This window comes from Rutidosis leptorrhynchoides, chromosome 5, assembly GCF_046630445.1.
Source record: "Rutidosis leptorrhynchoides isolate AG116_Rl617_1_P2 chromosome 5, CSIRO_AGI_Rlap_v1, whole genome shotgun sequence".
Classification (NCBI taxonomy): Eukaryota; Viridiplantae; Streptophyta; class Magnoliopsida; order Asterales; family Asteraceae; genus Rutidosis; species Rutidosis leptorrhynchoides.
In genome coordinates this window covers 225,906,363-225,920,852 of record NC_092337.1, presented here as the reverse complement: position 1 = coordinate 225,920,852, position 14,490 = coordinate 225,906,363, and the positions used below count along the sequence as shown (strand labels likewise).

Sequence of the window (14,490 nt, the reverse complement as noted above, 5' to 3'; positions counted from 1 at the left end):
AAAGTATAATAGAATATTATTTTATTAACTTTATCTATTTATAGAAGTAAAAATTAATTTGAGATTTAAAATAGTACGTGAACAAATAAAGGAGGGATATTACTTCCACTATTTGACAATTTTGGCTATTTCTCTTTCCACGATGAAATACATAATACTTTATTTTTTATATACTATATACTAACGTTTATGATTTGTTAAACTTTAAAATAACTAGTAGCGTTGAATCCTATAATATAAATTATTATACATGTGATATTACTAGATATCTGTATCTAATTTAAAAATAGATTGCGGAGATCGGTTAGTATATAAAAAATAGAAAATGATATTTTTAATGCTATTACTCTATGTGTATTTTTTTTGAAAAAAACAAAAAATGATTATTGTGATTATAATGAACGATAAATATGTATATGTAAATTAAAAACGGTTGCGTAGAAAACAACTTGCACGACTATATATAAATTGAGTTGCTTGGATCACTTGAATTTATATCGATCTATCAAAGCTGCTTATGATGTCAAGTCTTCCGATTTCCGGTTCTGGTTCTTGGTCATTTCCCGTTAAAAATGTATGTAGCAACGACAACCAACAAGTTGCCCGCAACACTATGACATTCCATTCAAGCATATGGGGTGCTCAATTTCTTGAATATGATGAGGTATGTTGTTTAATTATATATGTTTCTACATACATGAATTATGTATTTGTTTCTTTATTATTGTTAGAAGCTTATTTAAAAATCTTTTGTGGTTGCAGAAAGATGATATTGTTGTTGATAAACAACTAGTTGAAGACCTTAAGGAAGAAGTGAGAAAAGAGCTAATGATCAAACCACCTTGTTGTAGTAGTAATGAACCGATCATGCAACGACATTTGAAGGTAATGGAAAATATTGATGTTGTCCAACGACTTGGCATATCGTATCATTTTGAAGAGGAGATCATGGAGGCTTTGCAACATATCTATGTGATATATGGCGATTATAAGGGGGGTATAGACGAAATGAACTTAAAAAACATTTCGCTTTGGTTTCGACTCCTAAGGCAACAAGGCTTCAATGTTTCTTCTGGTATGGTATTTAATTTAGTTGGAAGCTAGCTAATTGTTTAATTAAACTAGCTCTTTCATTTTTATTTTATTAATCATACTCACATTACATTAATAAATAGTTTAGTAACCGGTAATTATTATGTTTTAGGGATATTCGAGAACCATTTGGATGCGGATGGTATGTTTAAAAAATCATTAAGAAACGATGCTTTAGGAATGCTTGCTTTATATGAAGCAGCATGTATGAGGATAGAAGGCGAAAAAGTACTAGATGATGCACTCGAGTTTACAAAAATTCACCTTGCTGCCTTCATACCCAAAAATCAACCAGCAGACTCTTTGGTAATAACCCAAATTAAACAAGCATTAAAACAGCCTCTCCGCAAAAGATTACAAAGACTAGAGGCAGTTCGTTACATTCCAATCTACCAACAACAACCCAACCACAATGAGGTTATTTTAAAGCTAGCCAAGCTAGATTTTAACTTCCTTCAGTTAATGCACAAAAAGGAGCTTAGCCAAATATGCAAGTAAGTCGTATGTAGCATAAATATTAATTTGCTCAATACTCATATCGCGCGGCCTATATATATATATATATATATATATATATATATATATATATATATATATATATATATATATATATATATATATATATATGTTGATTATGTTTAAATCTATACATGATGCGGGCACGTGATGATCCTCTTAATTAATTAACTTTAACTTTTTTATTCATCTATCAGATGGTGGAAGGGTTTGGAGCTTAGGACTAAGCTACCTTATGTTCGAGACAGATTGATAGAAGGCTACTTCTGGATATTAGCCATTTATTTTGAGCCTCAATATTCCAGTCTAAGAATTTTTCTAATAAGATCATGTATGTGGATAATTGTTATAGATGACACCTTTGATAATTATGGTACTTATGAGGAACTCGAGCTGTTTACAAAAGCCATTGACAGGTACAAATTAAGTACTGTAATATAATATGACTCTTTTATTAATTAATTAATTTTGTTTAATCATTAATTTTGTTTATGCTATATCATGAATTATTTATATTTATATAGATGGTCCATAAGCTGCTTGGATGAACTTCCAGAGTACATGCAACTCATATATAGGGAACTTTTGAATGTTCACCGAGAAATGGAAGAATTACTTGAAAAGGATGGAAAAGGATATCAAATTCATTATATTAAGGAGATGGTACATACATTAATTTATTACATATATATCCTTTCATTTTACATTTTAATTTAAATAAATACAAGCAACTATATATGTATATATATCATTCGATCTGAATTGAAAGTTGGGATGGATTGGATGCGTGCAGGCGAAAGAGTACACTCGCAGTCAATTCAAGGAAGCTAAATGGGTAAAGGATGGATACATGCCAACATTAGAGGAGTATATGTCTAATTCACTAATAACATGTGCTTACCCACTAATTATAGCCAGATCCTATGTTGGTCGGGATGACATGGTCACTGAGGATACCTTTAAATGGGTATCTACACATCCTCCCCTTGTTAAAGCTTCATGTTTGGTTCTAAGGTTTATGGATGATATTGCCACCCACAAGGTACAATACCATATTATTCATTCATCAACTTTAATTTATAAATAACAGCTGATTGATTTAATTTTTATATTATTATAGTTTTAATTAAATTAATGCTGAAACATATAATTACGTAAGTTATTTTAATTAATTAATTAAGAACCTTATTTATTTTAATTATTATCGTCATCTCTCATGAATTATAAATATAAATAATACATTGTAGGAGGAACAAGAAAGAGGTCATGTTGCTTCAAGCATAGAATGTTACCAGAAAGAAACTGGGGCATCAGAGGAGGAAGCAAATATTTTCTTGTCAAAGCAAGTTGAAGATGCTTGGAAAATTATAAATCGAGAGTCGTTGAGGCCTACAGACGTTCCATTTCCTCTACTTATGCCTGCAATTAACCTTGCCCGTGTTTGTGATGCTCTTTATTTCGAAGGCAATGATGGCTACAATCATGCAGGGAAAGAGATGAAAACTCACATAGAGTCACTATTTATTAACCCAATAGTTATTTAATTAAAATTAACATCTTAGTTCTGAAAAATACATGCTGCTCTTCATGTCTGTATTGTTTCTTGCGCTTACTGCAATTGTATCCTGTTTCTTTTAATTTACTCTTTCAGTGTGCTATATAATAATCTCCCTTCATAAGCTAATAAATAAAGGTTAGTCGGTAATAATTGTAAAATCGTGAGTTTAAGACTCGAGATAAATGGGTTTTTAAAAATACGATAAATATCATTCTAGAGAATTTCCCGGATATTTATGATCCATGAAACTAAATTTCATAACACCACCCTTTCAACAAATTAACTTGATACATAATGGATGTCGTTTTCAGTTATTTGATAAAGTTTTAACATTATATACAGTCTAAGGGTTTTGTAAAACAATTGTCATAACACTTGTTTTATATTTAAATGACTAATATTTATCACTTTATTTATTATTGAAAAATCATTCTCAACTGTTAAATTAATCATTTTGAACTTAATTCGGTAAAAATGTCCTTAATTCTGAGTGGCGTTGTCAACAGTAATAATCTTCTTGTTACACCCTCGCGAGAGTTTTAATAGTGTTAAAGCCAAAAATAGGCTACAAACTTACACAAATGTACCGATGTCGCCCACAAATCCATTTCCGTCCTACTATCGCCTACAAACTTATGAAAATTGTGTTAATATAAACAAAATACTTTTTGTAACCGTCAACCAAAATGGTTGATTACGTGGCTTCTAAGTAGTCATGACACGTCGGTGATACATCAAAACAGAAACCGAAAGTATATGGGCGACAACGTAACGCAACTGAAAGTATATGGGCGACATCGAGACATATAAAATGAATAAAAAAAGTTAAATAATTAACTTTACTGGTTTAGCAGGTAACCGGTAACGAAATGTTAACATCAGCACATTTTTATAAGTTTGTAGGCGACAGTAGGACGGAAATGGGTTTGTGGACGACATCGGTACATTTGTGTAAGTTTGTAGCCTATTTTTGGCTTTAACCCGTTTTAATAAGAGAATCAAGATTCGAGGGTTGTTGGCGTATTTCATATTAATATATGATGGATTATGAATACTCTTAATTATAATACAATCTATAATTTTATCACTGCTACACATTAATTGTTAATCCTTGATTTCGGTTTTTTATTAATTAATTAATGAATATAATTCATATTAATCTAATATACTAATTATGCACTCATTCTTTAATTATGCACTCATTCTTACTGTTAACACGGTTAGTTTTAAAGTGATAATTTAATGGGCAAATTGTCTAGAAAGATAACATAAAAGCCATTTTTTTTTTCAAAAAATGTATATCATTTTTATGTTGTCCATAAAGGATTTTAATTTTAATTTAATTCTTACAAAGGTGTCTGATTGCAAAGGGTTGCAATTGAGGTAATATTTAACATGTAGAATTATACTTTATTATATGTGTAAGTAACTAGAGAGGGGATGAATAGTTACTTAGTGATTTCTTAAAACTTTTTCGAAATCTTTAACAAGCAAAACGTAAATTTTAAGTGTGGAAGCGTTTGTGTTTGTTTTGCAAGTATGTAAAGAATGTAAGTGTACAAACACAATGATTTATAGTGGTTCGGGAGGATGTTAACTAGTCCTCCTTAATCCACACCTCGATACACCTTATCGAGAGTTTTCTTCACTAAGTTTCTCTAAACCCGGGGGAGATCCGTTTACATCGATTGATCTTCAATAAGCCGCAACTTATGAATTCTTACATCCCTTTGAAGAATTCACAAACAAGAACAAGAACTACCTTCTAGATCCATTTAAGAAGAAAGAACGCAAGTAAACTTACAATTAAGTTTACACAATGATTTTACTAACTCAAACTCTCATAGTTCTTCAATAGGTCACACCAACCTTACTTAGATCAAACTTGTCTTTACCTTAAACGCTCATTAATTCCCAATGGAATTAATCAACTTCCTAGATCCCTTTAACCTTACTTAGATCAAACTTGTCTTTACCTTAAACACTCATTAATTCCCAATGGAATTAATCAACTTCCTAGATCCCTTTAGGGAAGTTGAATCAATAAGTAAGTTGGTGATTCCTATCACAAGAACTATTTAACTTCCTTGACCCCCTAAGGAAGTATCTCACAAAGTAAACTTAAAGATATAAATAATAAACATGAAGTTTACAATGTAATTCTACTTAGTGTAAGTAGAATCTCTCTTTCTATCTTATAATCTCTCCATAGATATGTGCTTGAGGCTTTGGAGATTAGTTAATATGATGACTTTGAAAGTATGTTGGAAAGAGGTGATCTTCAATTGTATTCAAGCCTTGTTTAAATAGACAAAATAGAATTGCAATGAAGTGGCATACATAGCCATTGAAACAGCTAGCCAAAATTTCCATGGTACTTGCAATGGTCTTGGAAAAAATCAATGATAATGACCCTTCACTACAAATAAGGAAAGCAACTTTTTCTTAGTTTATTATTGTCATAAACTTCCTCACTAAATATGGGAATGCTGAATTTTTGTTCCATGACAATTAGAAACCATCCAAACTTCTTTTTGTAAGTCTTCCATGCATTTGTCATCATTTGGTTGCAAGTATATACTTTCATTAATAACTTGCAACACTCCAAACTACATAACCCATGACTTTAACCATTTGTCTTTTCTTTGATGAAAGTATCTAGCTCTTTAGAACCTTGTTACATCTTAATTGAACTAGTTTAAACCTAGTTTAAACATTTTGACAAACCACAAAACTCCAAACACCATAACCCATGTATGTAACACTTTGTCAATATTTGAGTGGAAGTATCTTGCCTCATTGGTTGCTTGCAACAAGCCAAATGTGACCATTTTAATTCTTATGAAGAATCATTGGGAGTTTCATTAACTTCCAAGATAATCATACTTAAACATGTAAGTATGTAATGGTGTATCTTATCGTATACACGCATAAAAGGCATAATGATCGCATAAAATTACCATCAGAAGCACTGAGAACAACGGTTTTATGAGACTGTCCATTCAGCGTTCTCCGCTGTACAGGCTGCTCCGTCATGCATAAGCCCTGAAGGCCGCCTAGCGCGTAAGCCCTGGCCGGAGAACGCCACTTTCAGCGTAAATTTCAGATCACAAGTAATAGGACGTATCATCATCTGACACGTGTCCCCGAACAATCCGGTGGATCTGACACTATAAATAGACCCCTTGGGTCATCATTTTACACGGTTCAGACATTCTGACAAATTTGAGAGCTGAGACTTCATCTCTCTCTCTCTCTCTCTCTAGCACTTTCTCTCGCTAGAAGTCATCCGGCTAGCACTTTTACGCTCTACGGAAGACAGATTGGTTAAGCCACCCTACAAGTTTCTACACTTGTGAACCGGGTCTGCAGGGATTATTTCCCAAGAGCTAACATCAATCGGCAACACTCGCCCATTTAAAGCAAGATTACTTCTAGTACCGCGTTGGCACACTAAGCCTTACCTCATAAGGAAATAGGTGTTAACAATGGCGCCATCCATTATTAAGACGAATCATCTCACCAACACTGACAAAGAAGGCGAGGGTAACGAATTGGTACCCATAAAAGTAGGAATGATACATCCATGGAAAGCTGGACAACGGAGGAAGGCAGAAGTGTTGGAAGATTGGGAAGAGCAATTAATATCATTTCCTTCTATGTTCAACACAAATCCATCCGATGGTCCGGTGGTTATAGAAGCACGAGTTGCTAATTGCTTAATACGCAACATTTATACGGACACAGGAGCTAGAGCAGACATTATGTATGAACATTGCTTCATACAGCTTGACTAAGATGTAAAAGAAAAAATGAAGGAAACATACGTGCCGTTAGCAAGTTTTACAAGTGAACCGTCTTGGTCTGAAGGAAGTATTCTGCTTGAAGTAACCTTGGGCAAGCCACCCCTAAGACGCACAACCAACATTGAGTTCCTGGTGGTTAAAGCAAATTCACAGTACAACATAATTTTAGGAAGAACTGCTTTAATGATGTTTGGAGCTGTAACATCAACTGTACATGGCATGATGAAGTTTCCAACGCCAGGCAGAGTAGCAACGTTATATGCAGAACGGCAGAAGTTAATTGAGTGTTCTCAAGTAACAAAGGCAATAATTAAGCCAATCATACACGATGATGGGTCAATTTCACCGAATCTTAAATTTCCAGATCAGAAAATCATAATTGGGCACACGTTATCTGCAGAATGTAAAGAAAAGTTATACAACATATTGACAACAAATTTAGACGTTTTTGCATGGCAACCGTCTGATATGACCGGTGTTCCAAAGGAAGTAGCCGAGCATAGGCTAAACGTGAATCCCAACATACATCCTGTTTGTCAGAAGAAGCGAGACATGGCGCCAGAAAGAAGCAAATTCCTCCGTGATGAGGTACGCAGTTTGGTGGATGCTGGAATCTTGCGAGAGGTCAAATATCAGACATGGGTGGCCAATCCAGTCATGGTTAGGAAGCCGGAAAATTCATGGCGGATGTGTGTAGATTTCACAGATATCAATAAAGCATGTCCAAAGGATAATTATCCTTTACCTGAAATTGATTGGAAGGTTGAATCATTGGCAGGATATCGATTCAAATGTTTCTTAGATGCAGCTAAGGGGTATCATCAAATACCTATGGCCTTAAAAGATGAAGACAAAACGGCTTTTCACACGACGAAAGGCATATTCTGTTACATGAAAATGCCTTTTGGTTTGAAGAATGCAGGGGTAACATATCAACGACTTATTGATATGGCGTTTAAGGATCAAATTGGATGTAATTTAGAAGCTTATATTGACGACATTGTCATTAAAAGTCATACTGAAGAAAAGATGTTACGAGATATACAGGAGACTTTTGCATCTCTACGAAAAATCAATATGAAATTAAATCCCAAGAAGTGCACGTTTGGTGTAGAAGATGGAAAATTCTTAGGTCATATTGTCACCGAACGTGGTATTAAAGCTAATCCTAAGAAAATTCAAGCAATTGAAGACATGAAGTCGCCAACCAGCAAGAAAGATGTTCAACGGTTGCATGGATGTCTAGCAGCATTAACAAGATTCTTGTCCAGAGCAGCTGAAAAGTCGCTTCCATTCATGAAGGTGTTAAAAGGCTGTTTAAATAAAAAAGATTTTGTATAGACGGCGGAAGCCGAAAATGCATTCCAAGAGGTCAAGCAGTTGCTAAAAACGTTGCCTACATTAACAGCACCAAAAGAAGGGGAAACCTTAATTTTGTACTTAGCTGTCTCAAAAGAAGCGATAAGTTCTGTCTTAATCACAGAACGGAACGGCGTGCAAATGCCCATATATTTTGTTAGCGAAGTGTTGCAGCTTAGTGAAACAAATTATCCACCACTTCACCGCATAGTTTATGCCCTTGTGCATACCGCACGGCGTTTACGAAGATATTTTCAAGGTCATCCAATCTTAGTGTTAACAGATCAGCCGTTAAAGCAAATACTCCGGCGTCCGGAATCATCTGGTCGTTTAGCAAAATGGGCCATCGAGTTGGGGGAGTATGAAATCAATTTTTCTCCCCGAAATACAGTTAAAGGACAAATTTTGGCAGATTTCCTCTTGGAAACAAATGAAAAAGTAGAGTATGACAGCAAAATGACACCACAACAGCATGTGTGGGAGTTACACACTGATGGAGCATCCAGTGAAGAGGGAACAGGTGCAGGACTAGTTTTAACAAGTCCAGACGGAGAAGGGTATACCTATGCATTGAAATTTTGTTTTTATGCTTCAAACAATGAAGCAGAATATGAGGCATTACTCTCTGGCCTCCGCATAGCGGCAAAAATGGGCATAACAAATTTACGAGCATATGTTGATTCTCAAATCGTTGCCCAGCAGGTTAATGGAACGTTTGATGCAAGGGATACATCCATGAGGCAATATGTAAAGTTGGTGGAGGCAATTTCTAAGAAATTTGATAACCTTGAAGTCGTACAAATTCCTCGAAATAAGAATAAAAAGGCTGATGTCTTGAGCAAGTTAGCTACATTAACCTTTGATCATTTGCACAAACGAGTGTTGGTTGAAGAGCTTAAGGAGAAATCAATACATGAAAAACTAATTATGGCAATAGTTGAAGGTGCTAAGGAAACTTGGATGACTCCATATTTGAGATATTTGCATGACGGATGGTTACCTGTTGATAAGGCGGAAGTAAGAAGAATAAGAGTGACAGCACCAATGTATGAAATTGTTAATGGTATCCTTTATCAAAAATCTTATAATGGTCCGTTATTAAGATGTTTAACCGAAGATGAAGCATTAAAGGTGGTCAAAGAAATGCACGAAGGAGTTTGTTCTCAACACTCCGGCTTCCGTACCGTGGCAACACGGATCATACGACAAGGGTATTTTTGGCCTTCCCTTTATCAAGATATTGCAGAAATCATAAAAACATGTGAGAATTGTCAGAGGCATGGTACAATTCAGCGTCTCCCAAAGTATGACTTGATATCGGTGTCTTCCGCTTGGCCGTTCTGCAAGTGGGCTATCGATATTGTGGGGCCATTCAATAGAAGCACTGGTAATGCTAAGTTCTTGGTGGTAGCAATTGATTTTTTCACAAAATGGGTTGAGGCAAAGGCTTTAGCAAAAATCACAGGAGAAAATGTCAAGAAGTTTGTCTGGCATGATATCGTGTGCTGTTATGGGGTGCCAAATGAAATAGTCAGTGATAACGGCAAGCAATTTGCAGAAAATCCATTTCGGAGTTGGTGGGAAGAGCTGGGCATAAAGCAAAACTTTACATCTGTTGCTCATTCTCAAGTGAACGGACAAGTGGAGGTTACCAACAAGGAAATCGTTGCTAGCATTAAGGCACGGTTGGGACTGAGTCAAACTGGATGGGTGGACGAGCTACCAAATGTGTTGTGGGCACACCGGACAACGCCAAAGCGGAGTATGGGGGAAACACCTTTCAGTCTAGTGTATGGTACAGAGGCAGTAATATCGGCCGAAATATGTGTGCCAATGCAACGCATTATGGCATTTGATGTTGAGGCTAATTCTGAAGCATTAAGGGAGAATCTCAACTTGTTGGAGGAAAGAAGGTTGATGGCCGCCATCCGGCAAGCAGATCACAAGCATAAAATGGCAAAATATTACAACAAGAAAGTGCAGCATGTGCAGTTTGAAGTAGGTGATCTGGTGCTGCGTGATAATGAGGCAAGCAGGCAAATCAAATTTGGAAAGCTAGCTCCAAAATGGGAAGGACCTTATAAGGTCACAAAAGTAAATCAGAATGGATCATACATGCTTGCTGCGCCTTCCGGCGAGCAATATGAAAGAGCTTGGAATGCAATGAATTTAAAGAAATTTTACGCGTAGCACTATATGCATGGACAGCTTGATCAATTGTCAAATGCATGAGATATAGTCATAAATGTAAAAATTTCTTTAAGAATATGAATAATAGCAATTATTCTTATGGCAATATTTTTCATAAATTTTATCCGACGAAGGATTTATTAGCCCAGGTGTCACATAGCTGTGTGTCATCCCTACCCGCAGAAAGAAAGATAGCCTTTCGGTGGTAGAAGTGCAATCATACTCAAAATGGTTGTATCAATAGTGAGACATGTAGAACTCACTAAAGCATCGAAGAGATGAAACGAATCTACAAAAAATGTCATGACACAACTAATATACACAAAATGCAAAGCAAAGCGGATATAGGACCATGGCGTCCAGCAAAACATTTAAAGGAAAAAATAATTCATAACTTTTCCTCACAAGTTTCATGACTGCAAGCGTATAATGGATAATAAAATTTCAATATTTACAAGCATAACGGTTGCAAAGTACAATATCAATATCTTGTGCATTGTTCACTCCAAAAATCTTACTAACTTGCAGCATCTTTCTAATAATTACAACCAAGTACCATGTTAAACGTTATGCAAAGCATATGAATATAAACATAGTATTTCATTCATCTTGAGGATTATAATTAAGTACATCGTCGATTGTTACATTTGGTCTTTTACAAAGATTTTCAAGATCAGCAAACTTCATATTTTCTATCAGTACACCAGCTGCATCAGCTTCTTTCATGGCGTTTTCATTAATGTTCGATGAAATAACAACAGGCATTGGATTTGGCAATTCTGGCAGTTTTCTTTTCATAAAGTTGAAAAAATTTAGTCGTTCAGCAGACTTCGCAAGACGGACGAACTCGCGTATCCTGTGAGACAGAGCTTGATAATTAAAGATACGCTTTACAAGGCCAGGGATCCCAGATATCATACGTCTTTCATTCTCTTCTTTAGCTTTAAGCTGTTCTTTCAGCGCGTTATCCTGCTCAATTATTTTTTCATTCTCCTTTACTAGTTCATCAATTTTACTCAAGTGTTGCGTGTCTCTGAAGGATAATTCTTTGACTTGTTCCTTATATTCCGCCCTCTGATTGTTGCTATTATCATAAAGCCTCTTCATCATCTCATATTCCCTCTTTAAGGATGTAGCTACTTGTTCAATCTTGGCTACTTTCTCTTTTTTAGCAGATAGTTCATTATTTGTGGTGATTTCATTGCTTTGCAACTCAGATAGGTGTTGAAGGTCATTTAACCCAGAAGCAATGTTAAGAATGATACCTTGTGCCTTAACCTTCTTCGCATATGTATCAGATAGGCTGCTAAAAAATTAGGCTAATGAAGGACACACCATGGCGTTCAAAAAATTCATGAAATCCTGGTAAGAGTGTGGTGGTCCCTTTAAAATGGAGGAAAGTATATTTGTGTCAAGATTGGAAAGCGTAATTTGTTGCTGAGAAGAACTAGTGCCAGCTCCTTGTTGAGCGGATGACGGAGGATTTTGACCAGTTCTTCTTCTCTTGGCGGCGGGCGGAAAAGTCACTAATGAAGTGTCTTGGTGTGATGCACTAGCTGTTGGAGATACAGAGAAATTGTTACTTATAAAAGAGTTCCAATATGCTTCACAAGATTTCAAGGGTGGCATAATGTATAACGAAGGGTCTGGATTATAAAATCCACCAGTACTAGGCCTAAAAGAAAACAAATACAGGTTGTGGTCTGGTGCTTTATTAAATTCAGTGTTATCATTCTCATTACCCGAGGTACGACGTTCCCTAGAAGCAACTCGGTTCATACCTTTGTCTTCTACTTCTTCTTCTTCATCGTCCTCTTCCCTTACAGCATCCTCTTCAGGAACGGGAGTATCGTCAATAGTATTTTGAGTAGTAAAGGTAAGTTGCGAGTAAGACGACGATCGCATGGCGGTAAGCGGAGTAATTTCTGTAAAAGTTTATAAGTCACAGTGGTTAATTGCATAAATAAAGGGAAGCATCTTATTAAGCATATATAGCAAAAGTAAGCACTTACTCTTTCTCCCAGCAAGAACACAGGCATAACCTTGTGTGATATCCCAATCCTGACTTACAGATGTCAACGAAAGCATGTGTTCTCCATATTTAATGTCGTTGATCTGTTCAGCTTTAATTCTCTTAAACAAAATGTTTTCCTTGTTCTTTAGTCTTGGAAAGGTAACTGATACGGTATGCAAGTATTTACGCCAAACTCGGGCAGCTGAGTATTTATCATCAATTGCATCTTCATTTATAAAGATAAATGAAGCGTGCCAATCATTGCTGGGATGATCAAGTGCAGGTTTCAGAAAACCATGAACTTTGTTGAAGGTAAACTAACCGATTTCGTGGGATGCTATACACACCAAATGGAAAAATATACGAATAGATGGCTCTATATTCCTTGCGTGGTAATACATTTCAAAAATAAGAATCTTTCGAATTGATGCTGGTTCGAATTGCCCAACGGCAACACCGTAGAACTTACAAACTTCTAAAAAGAACGGCGTAAATGGCAGTCGCAGACAGAAGTTGAAAATTGAATGGCAATAAATAGCAACCTTGCCAGGAGGTGGTGAACAGGCCCTAGCATTGAATGCAGAAATTGTTGGTTCAACACCAGCTAATCTAGGAAAACGTTGCAGTAGCTGGCCCATATACTTCTCATTTACTCTGTTATGAATAGCTGTAACATCCTTTAAGGCTGCCATTAAAGTTTTAATGAAACAAGAAGTAAAGAGGGAATTGATGGTAAGAGATGAACACTGTAGAGGGAAGCTGTGAAAGTGAATGCTCGATTAGGGTTTATGGTGGTTAAAAAGAGAAAAAGTTGTAACAGCTGTGTTTGGTGGTGATTTTGGGGGTTTTAATTTCAACCACACACATGTATGGACACGATTAAAAAGCGAGTACATCGAAATGCCTTTTTACAGCTAGAGGCGCGTGGGGTATTGTAGCCATGCAGAAAGCAATCATCATGATGTTAGTAACTTTCGCCTATCATTTAATGCCTGTAATGTGCTTCCCGATACAAAAGGGAAACGTGAAGGCTTGTTTCAGAAGAGTTATCAAAAGTTTAATAACTTAATCATTTTTCTAACGCTTAAGTCATTAAACTGGGGGGACTTAATGGTGTATCCTATCGTATACACGCATAAAAGGCATAATGATCGCATAAAATTAATATCAGAAGCACTGAGAACAACGGTTTTATGAGACTGTCCGTTCATCGTTCTCCGCTGTACAGGCTGCTCTGTCATGCGTAAGCCCTGAAGGCCGCCTAGCCCGTAAGCCCTGGCCGGAGAACGCCACTTTCAGCGTAAATTTCGGATCACAAGTAACAGAACGTATCATCATCTGACACCTATCCCCGAACAATTCGGTGGATCTGACACTATAAATAGACCCCTTGGGTCGTCATTTTACACGGTTCAGACATTCTGACAAATTTGAGAGCTGAGACTTCATCTCTCTCTCTCTCTCTCTCTCTCTCTCTAGCACTTTCTCTCATTAGAAGTCATCCGGCTAGCACTTTTAGGCTCTACGGACGACAGATTGGTTAAGCCACCCCATAAGTTTCTACACTTGTGAACCGGGTCTGCAGGGATTATTTCCCAAGAGCAAACATCAATCGGCAACACTCGCCCACTTAAAGCTAGATTACTTCTAGTACCGCGTTGGCACACTAATCCTTACCTCATAAGGAAATAGGTGTTAACAGTATGGTTTAAAGGGTTAAGAGGAGAGCATCTCTTTAGTTGGGACTTAATGACTATCCTAATTATGTCTAGATAAACTTTAGGATTAAAATGATATCTTGCAACACTTACGTGTTTAACATTAATCCATGGCTAAAGTGTCATTAAGACGTCATGAAGTGTGATTAACCAAAATTAGTGTTTTGGTGACCAAAAATCATTTGAATATGAAGGAGTCAACTATTCTAAGCATGTTTAAATAAGTTTTGTAAATTA

The 14,490-nt window shown here is 36.1% G+C and overlaps 1 protein-coding gene across 1 annotated transcript; it reads left to right on the top strand.

Moving 5' to 3' along the window:
* Positions 1 to 520: 520 nt before the first annotated feature.
* LOC139847880 ((E)-beta-farnesene synthase-like) lies at positions 521 to 3,152 on the top strand. The gene is made up of 7 exons (XM_071837606.1): positions 521 to 664; positions 763 to 1,075; positions 1,205 to 1,586; positions 1,806 to 2,024; positions 2,133 to 2,271; positions 2,402 to 2,650; positions 2,856 to 3,152. Exons 1-7 carry the CDS (start codon positions 521 to 523, stop codon positions 3,150 to 3,152), a joined length of 1,743 nt encoding a protein of 580 aa, XP_071693707.1.
* The last annotated feature ends 11,338 nt before the right edge of the window (positions 3,153 to 14,490 follow it).